The following is a 17,011-nucleotide window of genomic DNA, read 5'->3' on the forward strand; positions in this document are numbered from 1 at the left end:
TCCTTTACTGGCAATCGAAACTTAGTGAATTTACTTTTTTTGGGAGAGCAAAAGAGGTGTCGGAAGACCCCAAAAGAGATGGTCTGACGACATAGTCGCTGTGGGGGGTAGAAACTGGCTGCAAGCAGCAACCGACCGGAGAAAATAGAAAGACGGGGAAGAGGCCTATATCCAGCAGTGGAGGTCAGAGGACTCATAACGTAGAAGAAGAAGAAGTTCTTTACTGCCCTCTTAAGTAATAACACGTCTTGGCTTCTGAAATATTCACGAATTCCCGTAAAGTAGTTAGTTTTATTGCCAGTGCAATGAACTCGGCGTTTTAAAAATAGTTATCGATCAACCTTCAAAATGTGCTTAGCCATGGAATACCCCAATATCGGTCGCCAACCGCACGCTATTATTATTTTGTTTTCGCCGAACGTTGAATATTTAATTATTAAAGAAAACACTTGTTTTTTACCACTTGTTTCGGTAGCTACGCTTCCATCTTCAGGTCTAAATGTAAACTAAAACTTAATAAATGATTAACTGTTCTATAAATAAGGAGCGGGGTAAGTTTGGGGGACGGGGGTTGGTTAGTTTATTTTAAACTAGTCATCATAAAATAAACTCAAGCGGTAAAAAAACTAGTGTTTTCTTTAATAATTTCATCATGTCTTACCACAAAGTAAAAGCCGAATCAATAAATTCAATATTTTAAATAAACCTTATCACAACGATATTATTCATGAAATATGAATAATATCGTTGTGATAAGTGTTTATTAGGTTTCTTCTTCTAATCCTTATCCGCACCCGTTGGTGCATAGGGCACTGCATCATATAAACACAGAGTTATCTTGACCGTTTTACACATGAAGGAAAGGTGATCAGCCCTCCGCATCAGGTACCAGTCCAGGGCAATAATGAATAAATATCACTTATATATATTTTACACCCCCCCCTGGGTATCCGGAACCCGGGACCTCCAGAAAGGTAGCCGAGAGTGCTGAACGTTACACTATGTAGGCGGACAAATTGTCGATATATAAAGATACGAAATGCCTACAATTTGTGAACAGAATTTTGATTGTATGAAATTTCAGACAAGTTTTTTAACATTTTGAGTGTGTCCAAATACTTGTTCACAAAATCTGGATTATCTCCAATTACAGGACAAAACCAAATCAAATCAAATCAAACCAGCCTATGACGGTCGTAAGCCCCGTAAATGCCCAGACTTCCATATTCTTCTTCATCTTTGACGAGATGTCAAAAAAAAAAAAAAAAAGTTTTTTAACATTATCTTGTTACTAAAAAATATTAAAATCGATGTTTTCGTTTGAACGATTCGTTGAACAACTTGTATTATGTAAAAAGGGCTTTGTGGCTCATGGCAACAGATTTGTAAACATAATTCTACCACAAAAAAAAATATGTTGGTGTTCATTATTGTTTTCCGATTATTTTTATATTTTTAATGTGGTTATTTTTTTCTGAAATGCCTATTTGTTTTTCGTACGTGGTAGCATAAATAAAATTATAATAAATATCAATCAAATAATAATATATTTGTCCCCATCAGAAGTGTAATTAGTGGTAAGCTCGTTTAACTACCGTGCTGGAGGCCCCGGGTTCGATTCCCAGGGGGGGTCAAAATAAATATTGTTATTTACATAAATAAATAAACAAATAAAGTTATTTTTCACTGTAATATTTATTCAATATTACCGTGGATGGTGGTACCTAAAGCGGAGGACTAATCACATTTCCTTCATGTGTTAACGATCAAGATAACACTGCGTTTATATGATGCAGTGCCCTATGCACCATCGGGTGCGGATAAGGGTTAGAAGATATTATTGATATAAAAAAACATTATTTAGGATATATAATAATCGGCGGGTGTGTATGAGGAGTTGAAAATTGGATAGACAGATTGGTGTGGCGTTCTGTTCTCTCTGCCTACCCCTGAGGGAAAGATGAAAAAACTACAAGCTACTGCAACTGTCGGAAGAAGGCTGGTCACATAGCTCCATAATATACACGAGTGGACGAAATAAAGATAAATAAATTCAAATGACAGCTTAATCAATTTATAATGAAAGCTGGATCAATATACGTTTCTTTTTTCCCCTCTTTTCCATAAACTTGACTGTCATATTAATTCATTCGATTAGTATTCTTTCAGATTAATCTACATTTTCTTGCCATTTTGAACCTGTCCGGGAGCATGGCCGTACATGTACGGCCTATACAAAACATGAAATATGACATGATTTATATCAAAACATGTTTAACTTACTAACTAACCATCACGCCGCTTCCCTGCAGAGGGGTAGGCAGAGAGAATAGAACGCCACACCACTCTGTCTTTGCAAACATTCTTCGCCTCTTCCACGTTCATGCATCTCGTCATATTATACATACCTGCCGATTATTACGACTCCTAACCTGACCACTTTCAAGTATTTGGCATACCTGATCGCGCCATGTTTTTCTCGGTCTTCCTCTGCTCCTTTTCCCAATAAAACATGTTTAATATATTATTTATATTAAAATTATCGAAATATCGGTAATTTTGATAAAATGGTGTTTACTGTAAAAATCGTGTGAATATTTTTTTATTCAAGACAATTTTTGCTTAAAGCATCGACTAGGATATAAAAATATTAAAAAATAATTAAAAAATGCAAAAAAATCTCATTCCCCAGATACAGTTTTGTCCGTAGAAACTCACTCCCGTACAGGTTTATGCAAACGTACGGAGCGTCAAGGAGCTGTTTTAAGTGATAGACAACGATATGTAAAAAAGAGAAGCAACTATTACACAACAACACACACTACAATCGTTTAAAATCTCAAGTAACCATACCGTAAGGCCACCTTGAAGAGGTTATCTGAAAAAAACGCGAAAAAAGAACAGATAATAACACTATCTGGTACGTGGCCAACAATTTTACAGTGACCATTCATTACTGGGGATTTATATTACGATAATTTCTCGCTAAAATGTTTATGTCCCGAGGCCATTGACCCGGGTGGAAATATAAACGAAAAATGAACGAAAAAAACAAGTGGAGATCACGCTAAGGATGTAAATTATACCGTAATATATCGCTCACTCCTTTCAAGAACGTCATAAATCAAAATACTTGATTTTTCAGCAGAACGTTTTTAAAGTATGAAAATATAACACAATGTATTGAAAATAAATATTAAGCCACTTATTGAACGTTTTACTGTGCAACAGATTTTTTAGGTAATTCTAAAGGTTTTTTCTCCATTCGAAAAGTATTTAGTTTATTTAAAAAATTATTAAACAATACATTTTCTTAAAAATGCAGAAACAACATTTTTTGCCCTGAAGCGGGTAAATATTAAGTTAAAAATATGCCTCTTTTGCTGGGATATAGTACATTTTCTGGGCATTCCGAAAACATGCACAACTGAAAATTAACGAATTTTGATTTATGACGTTCTTGAAAGGACTGAGCGATGTATGTAAGATTTTATATAGTGTACGAACGATACAGGGAATTATAATATTTTCACCACGCAAAAATTGAGCGAACGTGCGTGTCTGGATACATTTACGATGTAAAAATTATTTTTTATAACGTAACTAACTAATCGACCATCACTCCGCTTCCCTGCAGGGGTTAAAGAGAGAATAGAACGCCACGGCACTCTATCTTAGTAACCAATCTTTGCCTCTTTCATATTCATGCATCTCATCATACATACCGCCCGATTATTCCGATAAAATTAAGAAATGTGTGTTGAGATGAAAACATTTATGAGGCGATTGTGGTTGGTAGTAGAAGCAGAGATAGACCGAGGAAAACTTGGAATGATCAAGTATTTAAACTATTTGGGCGTGGTCAGGTCAGGAGTCGAAATTGTCTTATTTTTCTTTCTGGCTCCATCCCAACTTGTAGACTGTTAGGGTCAACTCGTTTTTGTAGACTGTTAGGGTCAGCTCTCCTCGTCCTCAGGTTGTAGGTCCTTCTATCATATACAACGTCACCTAGGCTATGCCTTCGGATCATTATTTCTTTCTGCAGCATCCACGAATCCTTTGGTCTTCCGCTAGATGTTATTCGAGGAAGACCCATGGCGATTGCATAGTTCACAGAATTACGTGTCCAGGTTCTCAAAGACAGATTGGTCTGGCATTCTATTCACTCTGCTTACCCCTGCGGGGAAGCGGCTTTGACTCATTACTGAATTAACAACATTTTGAGTGTGCAAATACTTGTTCACAAATCTGGATTATCTCCAATTATAGGTGTTATTTTTCGTGTATTTTTTAACATTTACGGGGTTTACAACCGTCAAATGCTGGTTTAAGCGATCACTTTACACACCTATGTAAAGTGCAATGTCAGATCACTTAAACCAGCCTATGACCGTCGTAAGCCCCAGACTTCCATATCCTTCTTTATCTATGTTGAGAAGCCAAAAAAATAATATGAAATATTATTTATTTATTTTTTTTGTTTTGAATATTGAAAGCATTAACTTTGTGGATCATATTGATATATTATTTCGAGAAATAAAAATACTTTGTGTTCTGATCTACTCACATTTTTATTAACCAACTAGTTTCGGCAACAACCTGTTGCCTTCTTCAGGGTTACATTTATTACTATTAGTAATAAATGTAACCCTGAAGAGGGCAACAGGTTGTTGCCGAAACTAGTTGGTTAATAAAAATGTGAGTGGATCAGAACACAAAGTATTTTTATTTCTCGAAATAATATATTATTTTATTATTTACTTTAATTAAATTATAATAATTTACTTTCAAATCAGCCGATTTCAGCCAGCCTTTTCAAACTATAGCCGTACTAATGATATAATTCAAGTCATAATAAAGTGGTTCATTTAAAAATTTACGAGTTAAAAACTCGTCTCGAAGCCAAAAGAAAAAAACCGCAATGAAACCCAATACTAGAATTATGTCCCATTATAAATTTAAGCGGTGACTCATGCTACGATATTGACAGCAAGAAAATTATATATAAACTTAATTTAAAGCCATTAAACTATAGGTCCGTAAATTAAATATTACCGTTAATACTCGAGCAGAAAAGAAATTAACATATAATTTTTTTGACATCTCATCAAAGATGAAGAAGAATATGGAAGTCTGGGCATTTACGGGGCTGACGACCGTCATAGGCTGGTTTAAGTGATCACTTTACACACGTGTAACATTCACCAATTCTACCCATTATTGACAACCACACTGCTCAAATTCTTGGAAGTTCTATATATATGAAAAATACTTCCAAGAATATGAGAAATATGAGAAATACTTCCTTTAATATGAGAAATACTTCCAATAATTTGAGTAGTGTGGTTGTCAATAATGGGTAGAATTGGTGAATGTTACACGTCTGTAAAGTGATCACTTAAACCAGCCTATGACGGTCGTCAGCCCCGTAAATGCCCAAACTTCCATATTCTTCTTCATCTTTGATGAGATGTCAAAAAAATTATATGAAAATAACTCCTGTAATTGGAGATAATCCAGATTTTGTGAACAAGTATTTGGACACACTCAAAATGTTGTAAAGAAATTAACAATTTCGATCTTAAGATTTTTTTGCAAAACTTTTGCAAATACTGTGGTGTTTCGCATAACGTACGTAATTTGTTACAGGAGCCAATTCGTTACATGAAACACGTTTTCCTATAACAATACCTATATGCTAAAAAAATAGTTAGTTATGTAGCAAAATATTGATAATATAAGATAGTTTATGGTATATTTTATTCATGTGAATCGGACAAAATACACATAAAGCAAAGGAAAAAAAACTATTGTGTCATTCCTGAGTATAAACTATGAGTGTAAGTCCCTCTACAAGCAGAATAGCTTAGCCTCTTTATTGGAGAGAACAGAATAACTAGTATTAAGATATGTTTAAACTAGAAATGTCTAGAAAAATAATGAAATTTTAATATTTTTTTGTAAATTAATGAAATTATGATATAAAAAAATGGTACTGTAACAATAAAAATATAAGTACTCAGGTTTTTTTAATTAAATTTTTCGTGGTTATTTCCGTGATTTTTTCTCCCTTATTTAACCCTTGTTCCCATTCAATGGTGCATAGGGCACTGTATCGTATATAAACAAAGTTGTCATGATTTCATACAGAAAGGAAGGGTAATTAGCCCAGCCTTCCATGTAGCAGCACAGGATAATTAAATAAAATAAATTAATATTTATTTTGCAAATTAAAAGCATTGTTACTTTTTGGTATGGTAATATAACACTCTCCTTATCATTCATTGTTTGTGTAATACCACCTAAAAACACTACTTCACGACGCTGAAAGCTTTATTCACGGTTCCTTTTAGAAGAATATGTTAAAAATTACAACTCGTCATATCAAGTTCACGAGGATGATAAAAAAACGTGTGAACGTGAAAAAAATTATGGATTATATATGCATTATGCCTGCGGCGCTGGATTTTCGGGATGAATCATATGAATATATAAAGCACCGTTAGCATAGCTGACGTTTGAATCGAAGAAACTTCAAAGCGCAATGCTTAAAAACAGTGATTTGGTACTGAGCGTATAAATCAACCAAAAAAATGGTTTTAAAAAATATAAAATTTGAAATTAACAGTTTAAAAAACCGTTAGTTTTTTAAGCTTTGAAATCAGGCGTCCGAAAACTGCCCTCTTAATGCAGTGTTGCCAGGTGGAAGTCATAGAACAAGATTTAGTAATTATAGCATCCGGATGAATGAATATTTTATTTATATCAGAAAGGTAAGTACGTGCAAAAAAGTATTACTCATCGAGAGCGTAGTTTGCATTGGAAAAACTTTCTACCACGTTATTATCGAGCGTTTAATGTTAAAATTATACACGTTAAATTAATTGCTCACATCAGAATAAGATTACGCTTTTTGGTTTATAAATTACATATTTATCGGATAAAATGTAGTTCTTGTTAAAATGTAGGTCTATGGCAGTGCTTCTCAACCTTAATCAAAAATCTCAACGCCCTCCTATCAATTTATTAATTCTTCTTCTTCACACCCTTATCTGCACCCGATGGTGCATAGGGCACTGCATCATATAAACGCACTGTTATCTTGATCATTAACACATGAAGGTGATCATTAACACGTGAAGTGATCAGCCCTCCGCTACAGTGTGTATTGAATAAATATTATAGTAAAAAAATCACTTATATCTATTTGACCGCCCCCCCCTCGGAATCAAACCTGGGACCTTCAGTACACCTCCAGTACAGACAAGGAGGCATTTTTTATTTACCAAACAAATTCTGAAAAAAGTTAATTACTTCAAATACACACACGATTTTCAACTCCTGCCTTGTTGTGTATATAACATAGAATTTTGTCTTGCCTCACACCAGTATGATGATGTCAGTTACGACGAAAGCCGGTTGCTGGTCAAATAAAAACTTTTCAAAATGTTAACGAACGACTCGAAGATAATCTCAAAAATTTTACGTTGGGCTAGTATTTCCATCTATCACTTAAAATAATATGGAAAAGTGCAAATATTAATATTCTCCAAAAGTCAGAGTTGTAATTTTTTTTCTTCGAAAATGCATATTTCGACAACAATGTAACAAATATGAAAGATTTGCGCATTGCCTCCCAAGACATTCAAATTGCCCCACGTTGGGAAACATTGGTCTATGCGGAGTCTAAATATAATTTTCCGTGATAAAAAATAATGTCTAAAACTAAAAACTAGTCGAAGCGTTAAAAACAACCGTATCTACTGAAAATGTTACACTTAGTATTTTAATAGTAATAATATTTCTAAGCGGAAATCGAATTTAACATACTCCACATATAAATCTGTAATTTCATCATAATTTTGATTTGTTAAATTGGAAAAACGTAATTTTACGTTAATATTAAAAATAACAATTTATTTAGTTACATTTACCTCATTCGAAAAATATCTATCACGCAGAACAAAATTACAATCTGTTTTGTACTGACATTTCTTGGTGGAACTGCATTTTACATAAAAAAAATAACTATGTAGTTATTTTACACATGAATTTTGAACCACATGAATGAAATCAAAGCTGGCCAAATAAAATTCATGTGGAAAATAACTGCATAGTTAATATTTTATTCTATAAAATCACAATAGTCAATGTGGACCTAAAAGTACTTGTATAAATTACTCGTAGTAATGGTCAACTTATAAAAATACGAGTACGAGAATGTATCCCCGAATGCCCATTTCTGCTATTCGCCTTTTCCTACCTACTATTTCCTCCTTCATTTCATTTCCCTTGACATTAGTTATGTCCTTCACATCATCATCTGTTTAGTTTATAGTAAAAAGCAAATTTGACCTGGATGAGACAATATTATACAATAATTAAAAAATCGATATCTAAAATGAGCATTTTGAAAATTATGAGACAATATGTTGTGAAGTTAATATAAATAACTCTTAATGAACAAACCCGGATTTGTGAACAAAGATTTTGACACACTAAAAAGGGTAAAATTACATGAAACAAATTTCATTCGCGTTTTATAATTAAAATGTAACTTTGTTTTAAAATCACTATAAATATTTTATTTTAATCTAATTATAATGTCTACCGGTTTCGAAGCTAACTGCTTCTTTATCAATCAGTCTTGATAAAGAAGCGGTTAGCTTCGAAACCGGTAGACATTATAATTAAGTTATAATAAAATATTTATACTGAGTTCAAAACAAAGTTACATTTTAATTATAAAATGGAAAATCACAAAGTTGGTGCTTCAAATATATACTATAAAATAAGATTAAAACATTTTGCCATGGGACTACCATGTTCTCCTTGATAATACGGTAGTTTAGTGTTAGTACATTTTACAACCATGAATGAGGCCAAGGATTCAATTCCCGGTCGAATCAAAACAATAACCGCACATTCTCTTAAATGCGTTACCTTAAACTAATGTTTAAAAAAAATAGAATCATGGTCACTTTTCTTTCAAGCAGGCATGATATTTAGCGAACAAGATAATATTTTAATGTAGTGCCCTATGTACCAGCAGGTGTAAACAAGGAAAAGAGAAGATGATGTATATTACATTAGGTAAAAAATAACAGCTTATGTAGCATTTGCAGTAAAAAGTACGGAGTTGAATTGAGAACGCGGTTGTAACATTGAATTCAAATGCGGGGTTAATTTGGATAGGATACAACACCAAAAAGTTTAGGTTGAAAAAAAAAATCAAAATATATATAAATATGCCAGGATATATCTGTTGACTTTGTTTTATAATTAAAATATTGCTCTATGGAAGTTTTGAAAATATTTATTGTTCTAAATAATAATAAATAATTATGTTATTTCTTATAAAAGAATAAAGTCCGATAAAAACACTTAATTATGTTTGTATTAAATGCATAAATATAATTAAAGTTGATTAAAATTGATTTTTATATTTGAAAAAAAAAAACTTTTTAAACGAAATCGTAAAAAAAAAAATTTACAAACCATCAATAATTGATCAAAGACATTTGATTCCTGAAAACTCAAAGTTTTTACGATAATGTAAATTGTTGTATTTGTATATATCATTCATACTGTTTAAATACATACATAATTTCGGACAAATCGCCCTAGCGAATCGAAATACCCAATTCGTCCCTGGGTAGTATTTTGTACAGGCAGGTACGTACTCGGGTTAAGCGATAATAATTTCAAATAATTGGAACTGTGTTAAGTTAAGATTGAAAGTATAGTAATTGTGTCGGGTTTTAAGATGGTAATGGTAAGATGGAGAAGGTTAGATGGAGAGGGGAAGATGGAGGGGGTAAGGTGGAGAGGGTAAGATGGAGAGGGTAAGATGGAGAGAGTAAGGTGGAAAAGGTATTATGGAGAAGGTAAGGTGGAGAACGTAAGATGGAGAAGGTAAGTTGGAGAAGGTAAGATAGAGAGGGTTAGTTGGTGAAAGTAAGATGGAGAAGGTAAGATGGAAAAGGTAAGATGGAAAAGGTAAGATGGAAAATGTAAGATGGAAAATGTAAGATGGAAAATGTAAGATGGAAAATGTAAGATGGAAAATGTAAGATGGAAGAGGTAAGGTGGAGAAGGTAAGATGGAAACGGTAAGATAAATAATGTGATATGTATAAGGAAAGGTGGAGAAGGTAAGATGGAGAAGATAATAAGCAGACGGTAAGATGGGGATGGTGAGATGGAGGTATTAGACCTCACCACGGTACAATAAAATGAAAGGAATCAGAGGATGCCTCAAAGGTGAGAATCGAAGGTTCGGAGACTCACCTCTGCGCCCTGCGGATTGATGAGCACGAGCAGCTCGTCCACGTCGGGGTGGTGCACGCGCACCTCCCCGCCGACCTCGCGCCCGTTGAAGGTAAGGAAGACCCGCTGGCCGGCGGCCAGGCGCAGGCCGGCCGTGCCGCGGAAGCCCGGCCCGACCAGCTCGTGCGCGCCGTACTCGCGCCCGGCGCGCTTCCGGTCGAAGCGCACCGAGTAGCGCGTCTTGGGCGTCAGGTTGATGCAGTTGTTGTTCTCGGGGAACGTGGCGGGCGTCTTCACCGCGTGGATCACCCCGCTGTAGTACATGCCGTCCTCCCCGGGAGCCACCACCCTCGTGCCGATAATGGACCTCTTGGCCAAACGCTTGCCGGTCGACATGATCACCTCGAAAACACAACAGTTACAAGTACAAAAAACGACACCTTCAGAGAGCTAGAGAACACAACAATGTCATCTTCATACAACAGTCTCAAGAAAACAATAAGTTCATCCAACAAAACACACTTGGTTAAAACAGATTGGTCAAAAATTGATCACTTTAACAAGGGTATTTTCACAAAACGACGTCTTTGTAATTCAACTGGCGCACTGAAAGTTTCTGCCTGAAAAGTCGTGCGAAATCAGCCAGGGGATGGTTCACTCCAATGTCGCGATCGCGGACGACGCAAGGACACGCATGATTAGACTCCTGGGTGCACAGACTACCGCTCAACATAATAATATTTGTATATCGATTCACGACGATGTCCAAAACCGCGCACGAACAAAGAAAAGCGAAATTTTCTGAACGGCTGCGGCGCGACCTCTCCGACAGCGAGACAAAAGATAACTGATTTGAAAACAGGAACTGCAGCCAGGCCGGCCGGCGTATGCGAAACCGCTTGGGTATTACGTTACGCGACACGAGGTACGTGCATCTTCTATTTCAACAATTTCTAACTACTTTTATCCTCTTTCTCCCTCTCGCTCGGCGCGTGTCGGTTATCTCTATTCGCGTTTGTTTTGGTACTCAGCTGTTCGGGGTTTGAACAAAGCGGCTACACCGTAGAAAGAGACGAACTGCATTTGATTTTTTCGTAATACACGTACGTTCCTGCCTAGCTGTAGAGTGTCGACTCTTTCCACTATCAATATGACAGCCGGTTTGGGTTCTTTGTCTGGAAGCCCAGCTGTTATTGAGATGAAAAATGATACATGTATATGATGCGATAATAAACCGGCAAGTAGAAAAATAAAACACAAGCGGAAATTTTGTCAAAATATTATTCATAAACATTTAATAGCTCTTAATCATTAAAAACTTCTTTTTTTTATAAACACATAAGTACATACATTCTCTTCTGTTATTTTTTGACATCTCATCAAAGATGAAGAAGAATATGGAAGTTTGGGCATTTACGGGGCTTACGACCGTCATAGGCTGGTTTAAGTGATCACTTTACACACGTGTAACATTCACCAATTCTACCCATTATTGACAACCACACTACTCAAATTCTTGGAAGTTCTATATATATGAACCAATTTAGAAACTTTGTTCTTGAATCACTAGAACTTCACTAGAGACATCTATTGGTGAGATGTGAAGAAGCTTTTTTATTAAGCAGAAACTCTTATATTAGTATGTGAGATCCGAATCCTGGATTATAATCCTGGATTATTCTCTTCTGTTGTTCACTTTACTTATTTTTCAATTAATCAACTTATTTACAATGAAATAATATCGTATATTTATTTTAATATTTTTTTCCAGCAAATCATAACTAAAATAGAACATCTGAAAACTCAGATATAAAAAATATTATTGTAACAATTCATGTTTTATGTACATTTTAGAAAATATTATTTATGATGAAATGGGTATTGTTGCTTGTATGTTTTATTGTTGTTTTTTTGGTAAAGCGCCCATAGATGATACATAAGTGTTCTGTAGTTCTTATTTAAACACTATACCATTTTGGACACCGAATTACACAATGTCTTTACCTATGATGCAACAAAGACAAAAACCGACTCTGTAGGGAAGATTGATAAAAATAAAGATTATTATCATATATTACGAAAATGGTTGAATTTCACATCATTTTCTAATGTATATATATATTATTATTATCATGTTATATATATATATATATATATATATATATATATATATATATATATATATATACACACACACACACAAACACACACACACACACACACACACACACACACACACACACACACACACACACACACACACACACACACACACACACACACACATAAAATTGATGAACATTTTTATTAATTTGTGAAAGATTTTAAAACGTAAAATAAAGGTACAATACCTGTATTCACGTATTTAAAAAATAATAATACTCATTTTTTTAAACTAACTAACCATCACGCCGATTACCGCAGGGGTAGGCAGAGAGAATAGAACGCCACACCACTCAATCTTTGTAAACATTCTTCGCCTCTTCCACGTTCATGCATCTCCTCATACATACCCGCCGATTGTAACGATTCCTAACCTGACCACTTTCAAGTATTTGGCATACCTGATCGTGCCATGTTTCTCTTTTTTTTCGTTGATTACATTTTTATTTCCTTTCAATGATTGCCGCTAGGTGGCTGATTTTCTGTTTATAATTTAATATCCAATAATTCTTAGAATTTCCTGATTTAATTCACCCATGTATATCCTATATTATTTATACCTTATGCCTCATTGTTCTCCATGTATATTTTAGTACTCCCTGTTTCGTAATACGACATAATACTATACGACACACCTACCTATAAAGCGTTGGAGCAGTGCGTCGATACGGGACGCACGTCGCTTCCGCGCCGGCCGGCCCAGCTGATGATAACAACAATACCACGTGACCAGAATTTCGGCTCCTGATTGGTCGATGCGGAACTGACCCAGATTCTACCAAAATATTGGCCGAATTGACGCCTAAACGTCAAACGAGAAGCAAATTTGATCAGATCTATCAAAAGGACCGTTTCATATGCCTGTATGTGTTCATCGAATCATACCGCATAGAGATTTCTTTTATAATAATATCATTTTTGAAGCTTGGATATTGACGTTAAAAGTTTTTTCTTCTGACTTTTTTCGAAGATGTACATAATATTCGGAATCAATTTATGAAAATAAACATTTAATAAAACAAAATACTATAAGTAAAAGTATTATCACCGAGTAAAAACGTCACAAAAATACTTGCATGATTGAAAAAATAACCTCAAATTTTAAATGCATATTTTTTTCCATACATTTGAATTTTATGAATAAACTTGTAGCTTACGTTATGTTTTTATAATGGGAACTGAGCAAATTTTGTACAAATATTTTTAAATGTCTCAATTTTTGTTTTTAAAAGAAAAATCGATTAAAACACAGACAAAAGGAAATAATAAAAAAATCCATAACTTTGATTTTTTTTCGATTACTGGTTTTACAAATCGTATGATTTTTTTCCTTATAAAACTAGAAGTACCTATATTAAATTTATTAATTGAATTATTTTTATAAAATCAAGGTATTACAAGTAACGAAAAGAAGTTTTAAAAACGAGAAGTATTTTACGCAACTGCTGCGCCATCTGTGTTTCACATTTGTATCTTTCAGTTGGTTATCGAAGTTCAGAACCATTTTTGGTTGGATTTTTCACCGCTAGGCGTCTCAACGTACTTCCTGTTTTCCCTTTTACTAGTTCATCAAATATGTAATACACAAACCTTATAAATGATTTTTCAAGAGATGTCATTATTTATTAAATATTAATGAATTTAAATTTGACGCCTTTATTTTCTTGTTGAGTTTAATTAATATATTATTAAATTTTGACATCTCACATATAATAATAATAAAATCCTATTCAGCACCCCAATGGTGCATAGGGCACTGCGTCATATAAACGCAGTGTTATCTTGATCGTTTACACATGAAGGAAAGGTGATCAGCCCTCCGCTTCAGGTACCAGTCCAGGGTAATATTGAATAAATATAACAGTGAAAAAATCACTTATATTTATTTTACCCCCCTTGGGAATCAAACCCGGGACCTCCAGAACGGTAGCCGAGCGTGCTGACCATTACACTACGGAGGCGGACAAAGTTAAGTATGCACTCTCAAATAAGCTAACCATGTTAAGTATGCACTCTCAAATAAGCTAACCATGTTAAGTATGCACTCTCAAATAAGCTAACCATGTTAAGTATGCACTCTCAAATAAGCTAACCATGTTAAGTATGCACTCTCAAATAAGCTAACCATGCTAAGTATGCACTCTCAAATAAGCTAACCATGTTAAGTATGCACTCTCAAATAAGCTAACCATGTAAAGTATGTAATATCAGTACGCGACCGGCCGCGCGAGTAGCCACGTGTTTTCCGCGCACATTAAAAAAATGTTGGAATTTGCCGAATGTTTTTTATTATCTTTTTAACTTTTCTTACCTTTTAATAACTCTTTTCTTTTCAAACCAAATATTTATTTCGTAGAAAAACTAATTTTTTCAATACAAAAACGGCGTTTTAAGCAAAAAATGAAATTACGTTTGATGTTACCTAGGTTTAAAGATAATTTAGTTATTGTATATTGGGTCAGTTAGGCCCCAATAGAAGATAAAATAAAATAAAACTAATTCCAATTTTATAATCTTTTAAAACTTTCTGGATTAAATGTTTGTGAGTTCAACCTTAACTGGCACCCTTAGCTTGGCATACTATCTGCGTAGCCGTCCTCGTTCTTTGAATGACCTCCACTCATCCCCCAAAGACCAAAGCTAGCAGCAGCGATCGATTAGATTTTTTTTTTTTTTATTCATTTAATATATTCATTTAAATTTGTATGGAGAAACAAATACATGATGAAAGAGAGTAAGGTGAGGATCTATGAAACCTGCGTAAGACCGATCCTGACATATGGCACGGAAACAAGAGCCGACACCGCGAGAACAAAAAGTCTTCTTAGGACATCCGAAATGAAGACTCTACGACCCATTGCAGGCCTAACACTTCGCGACAGAGTAAGAAACTCAGATATAAGAAAAAACTACGATGTTGAAGACGTTGTGCGATGGGAAAGAGAAAGAAGACGTTTGTGGAGAGATCATGTGAGAAGAGCGAGTTCGGATCGAGTTGTGAGGGTGGCAGCGGACAGCAGCATAGGCGGGATCAGACCCCCAGGAAGACCACCTAAACGATGGAAGGATAGCTGGTTTTCCACCTCCCAGGACCAACCCGAGAATGACAGGACCTAGTCCTAAAAGAAGAAGAAGAAAAAAAAGAGAAATAATAGTTTTTTTTTTGTATATTTTTTCAAGATTATAGATATTTGACAAAAAATATTTGTGCAAAAATTCATATCGACTTTAGAAATTAATCGCCATAATAAGATGTTTTGGGATCACACACGCTCTACTAAGTATAAAGTAGGTACCATTACCAAATGCACAATCCATGTAGATAGTGCATCGCGTGCTATATATTAAAACAGTTAATTACCTAATGAAATATTATAGTATTCGTTCTGTATACGTAGCACCGTGGTATGGCCAGATTCGTGTAGCCAAATGGACACGACTCGCACAAGAGTATATGTGGTTTAGTAAGTTTAAACGATCTGTTTTTAGATAAAAGTTTTAATTAGTTAAAATACTTCATAATGTATCAGATAACGTAAAGTTTACTCGGGAAATCATTTAGTAACCGACATGCACAATTTTCCATTAGTTAATCCAATTTTACGAGAAAATATTTAACTTAAGTTATTAATTATTACTTGATTATTTCAATTTCAGTAAAATAATTAGTAACTTAATTATTTCAGTTTGGAAGTAAGATAAATTGCTGCCTATTGCTATAAAGAAATATCTTTTATTTATTGTTTCGGCATTAACTTTGTGGTAAGACATGTTACAATGATTAAAGAAAACGCTTGTTTTTTACCACTTGAGTTTTATTATAGACTACATGTTTCAGAAGTTAAACTTCCATCATACAGGTCTGTATAAAAACTAAAATATAAAATAACAAGAATTTATAGAACAATTTTATATTTTAGTTATTATACAGACCTGAATGATGGAAGTTTGACTTCTGAAACATGTAGTCTTTAATAAAACTCAAGCGGTAAAAAACAAGTGTTTTCTTTAATCATTGTAAGAAATATCTTGCAACTAAATTTAACATCACATTATTTTTTGACATCTCATCCAAAGATGAAGAAGAATATGGAAGTCTGGGCATTTACGGGGCTGACGACCGTGTAACATTCACCAATTCTACCCATTATTGACAACCACACTACTCAAATTCTTGGAAGTTATATATATATGAACCAATTTAGAAACATTGTTCTTGAATCACTAGAACTTCACTAGATACATCTATTAGTGAGATGAAAATAAGCTTTTTACTAAGCAGAAACTCTTATATATTGTAAATACCACTATTTCTTAAAATCTTTTGTGACACGTGTTTCGATGCACACATGAGAAACGCCAAAAAACATCATTTTCAATTTTATTATTTAACTTATAATTTGACCAGTTAATTTATTTACACACTCAAAATATTTTATTTTTGTTAATGTAACTATTATTTATTTTATTTTATTTTAATGTAAAGCTGCACAATTCCCGAACAAATAAAAAAAATAAAAAATGACAATGACTAAACCCTTCCATCTTTTGTTCATGTTACCTCTAAAAAAATACACATC

At 34.1% G+C, this 17,011-nt stretch overlaps 1 protein-coding gene across 2 annotated transcripts in view; it reads right to left on the reverse strand.

The window, feature by feature from the left end:
- The window catches only part of Glut4EF (Glucose transporter 4 enhancer factor), a 273,282-nt gene extending 262,165 nt beyond the window's left edge, over positions 1 to 11,117 (reverse strand). For both annotated transcript variants that reach the window (XM_088263083.1, XM_088263084.1), the window contains exon 1: positions 10,290 to 11,117. In XM_088263083.1, the coding sequence (XP_088119209.1) occupies positions 10,290 to 10,664 (375 nt within the window). In that variant the 5' untranslated portion in view covers positions 10,665 to 11,117. The remainder of the gene's footprint in view (positions 1 to 10,289) is intronic.
- Between the last annotated feature and the right edge of the window lie 5,894 nt (positions 11,118 to 17,011).

The sequence above is a fragment of the Brachycentrus maculatus genome, unplaced genomic scaffold (genome assembly GCF_059751285.1).
Source record: "Brachycentrus maculatus isolate JH-2025_06_01 unplaced genomic scaffold, ASM5975128v1 h1tg000196l, whole genome shotgun sequence".
Taxonomy (NCBI): domain Eukaryota; kingdom Metazoa; phylum Arthropoda; class Insecta; order Trichoptera; family Brachycentridae; genus Brachycentrus; species Brachycentrus maculatus.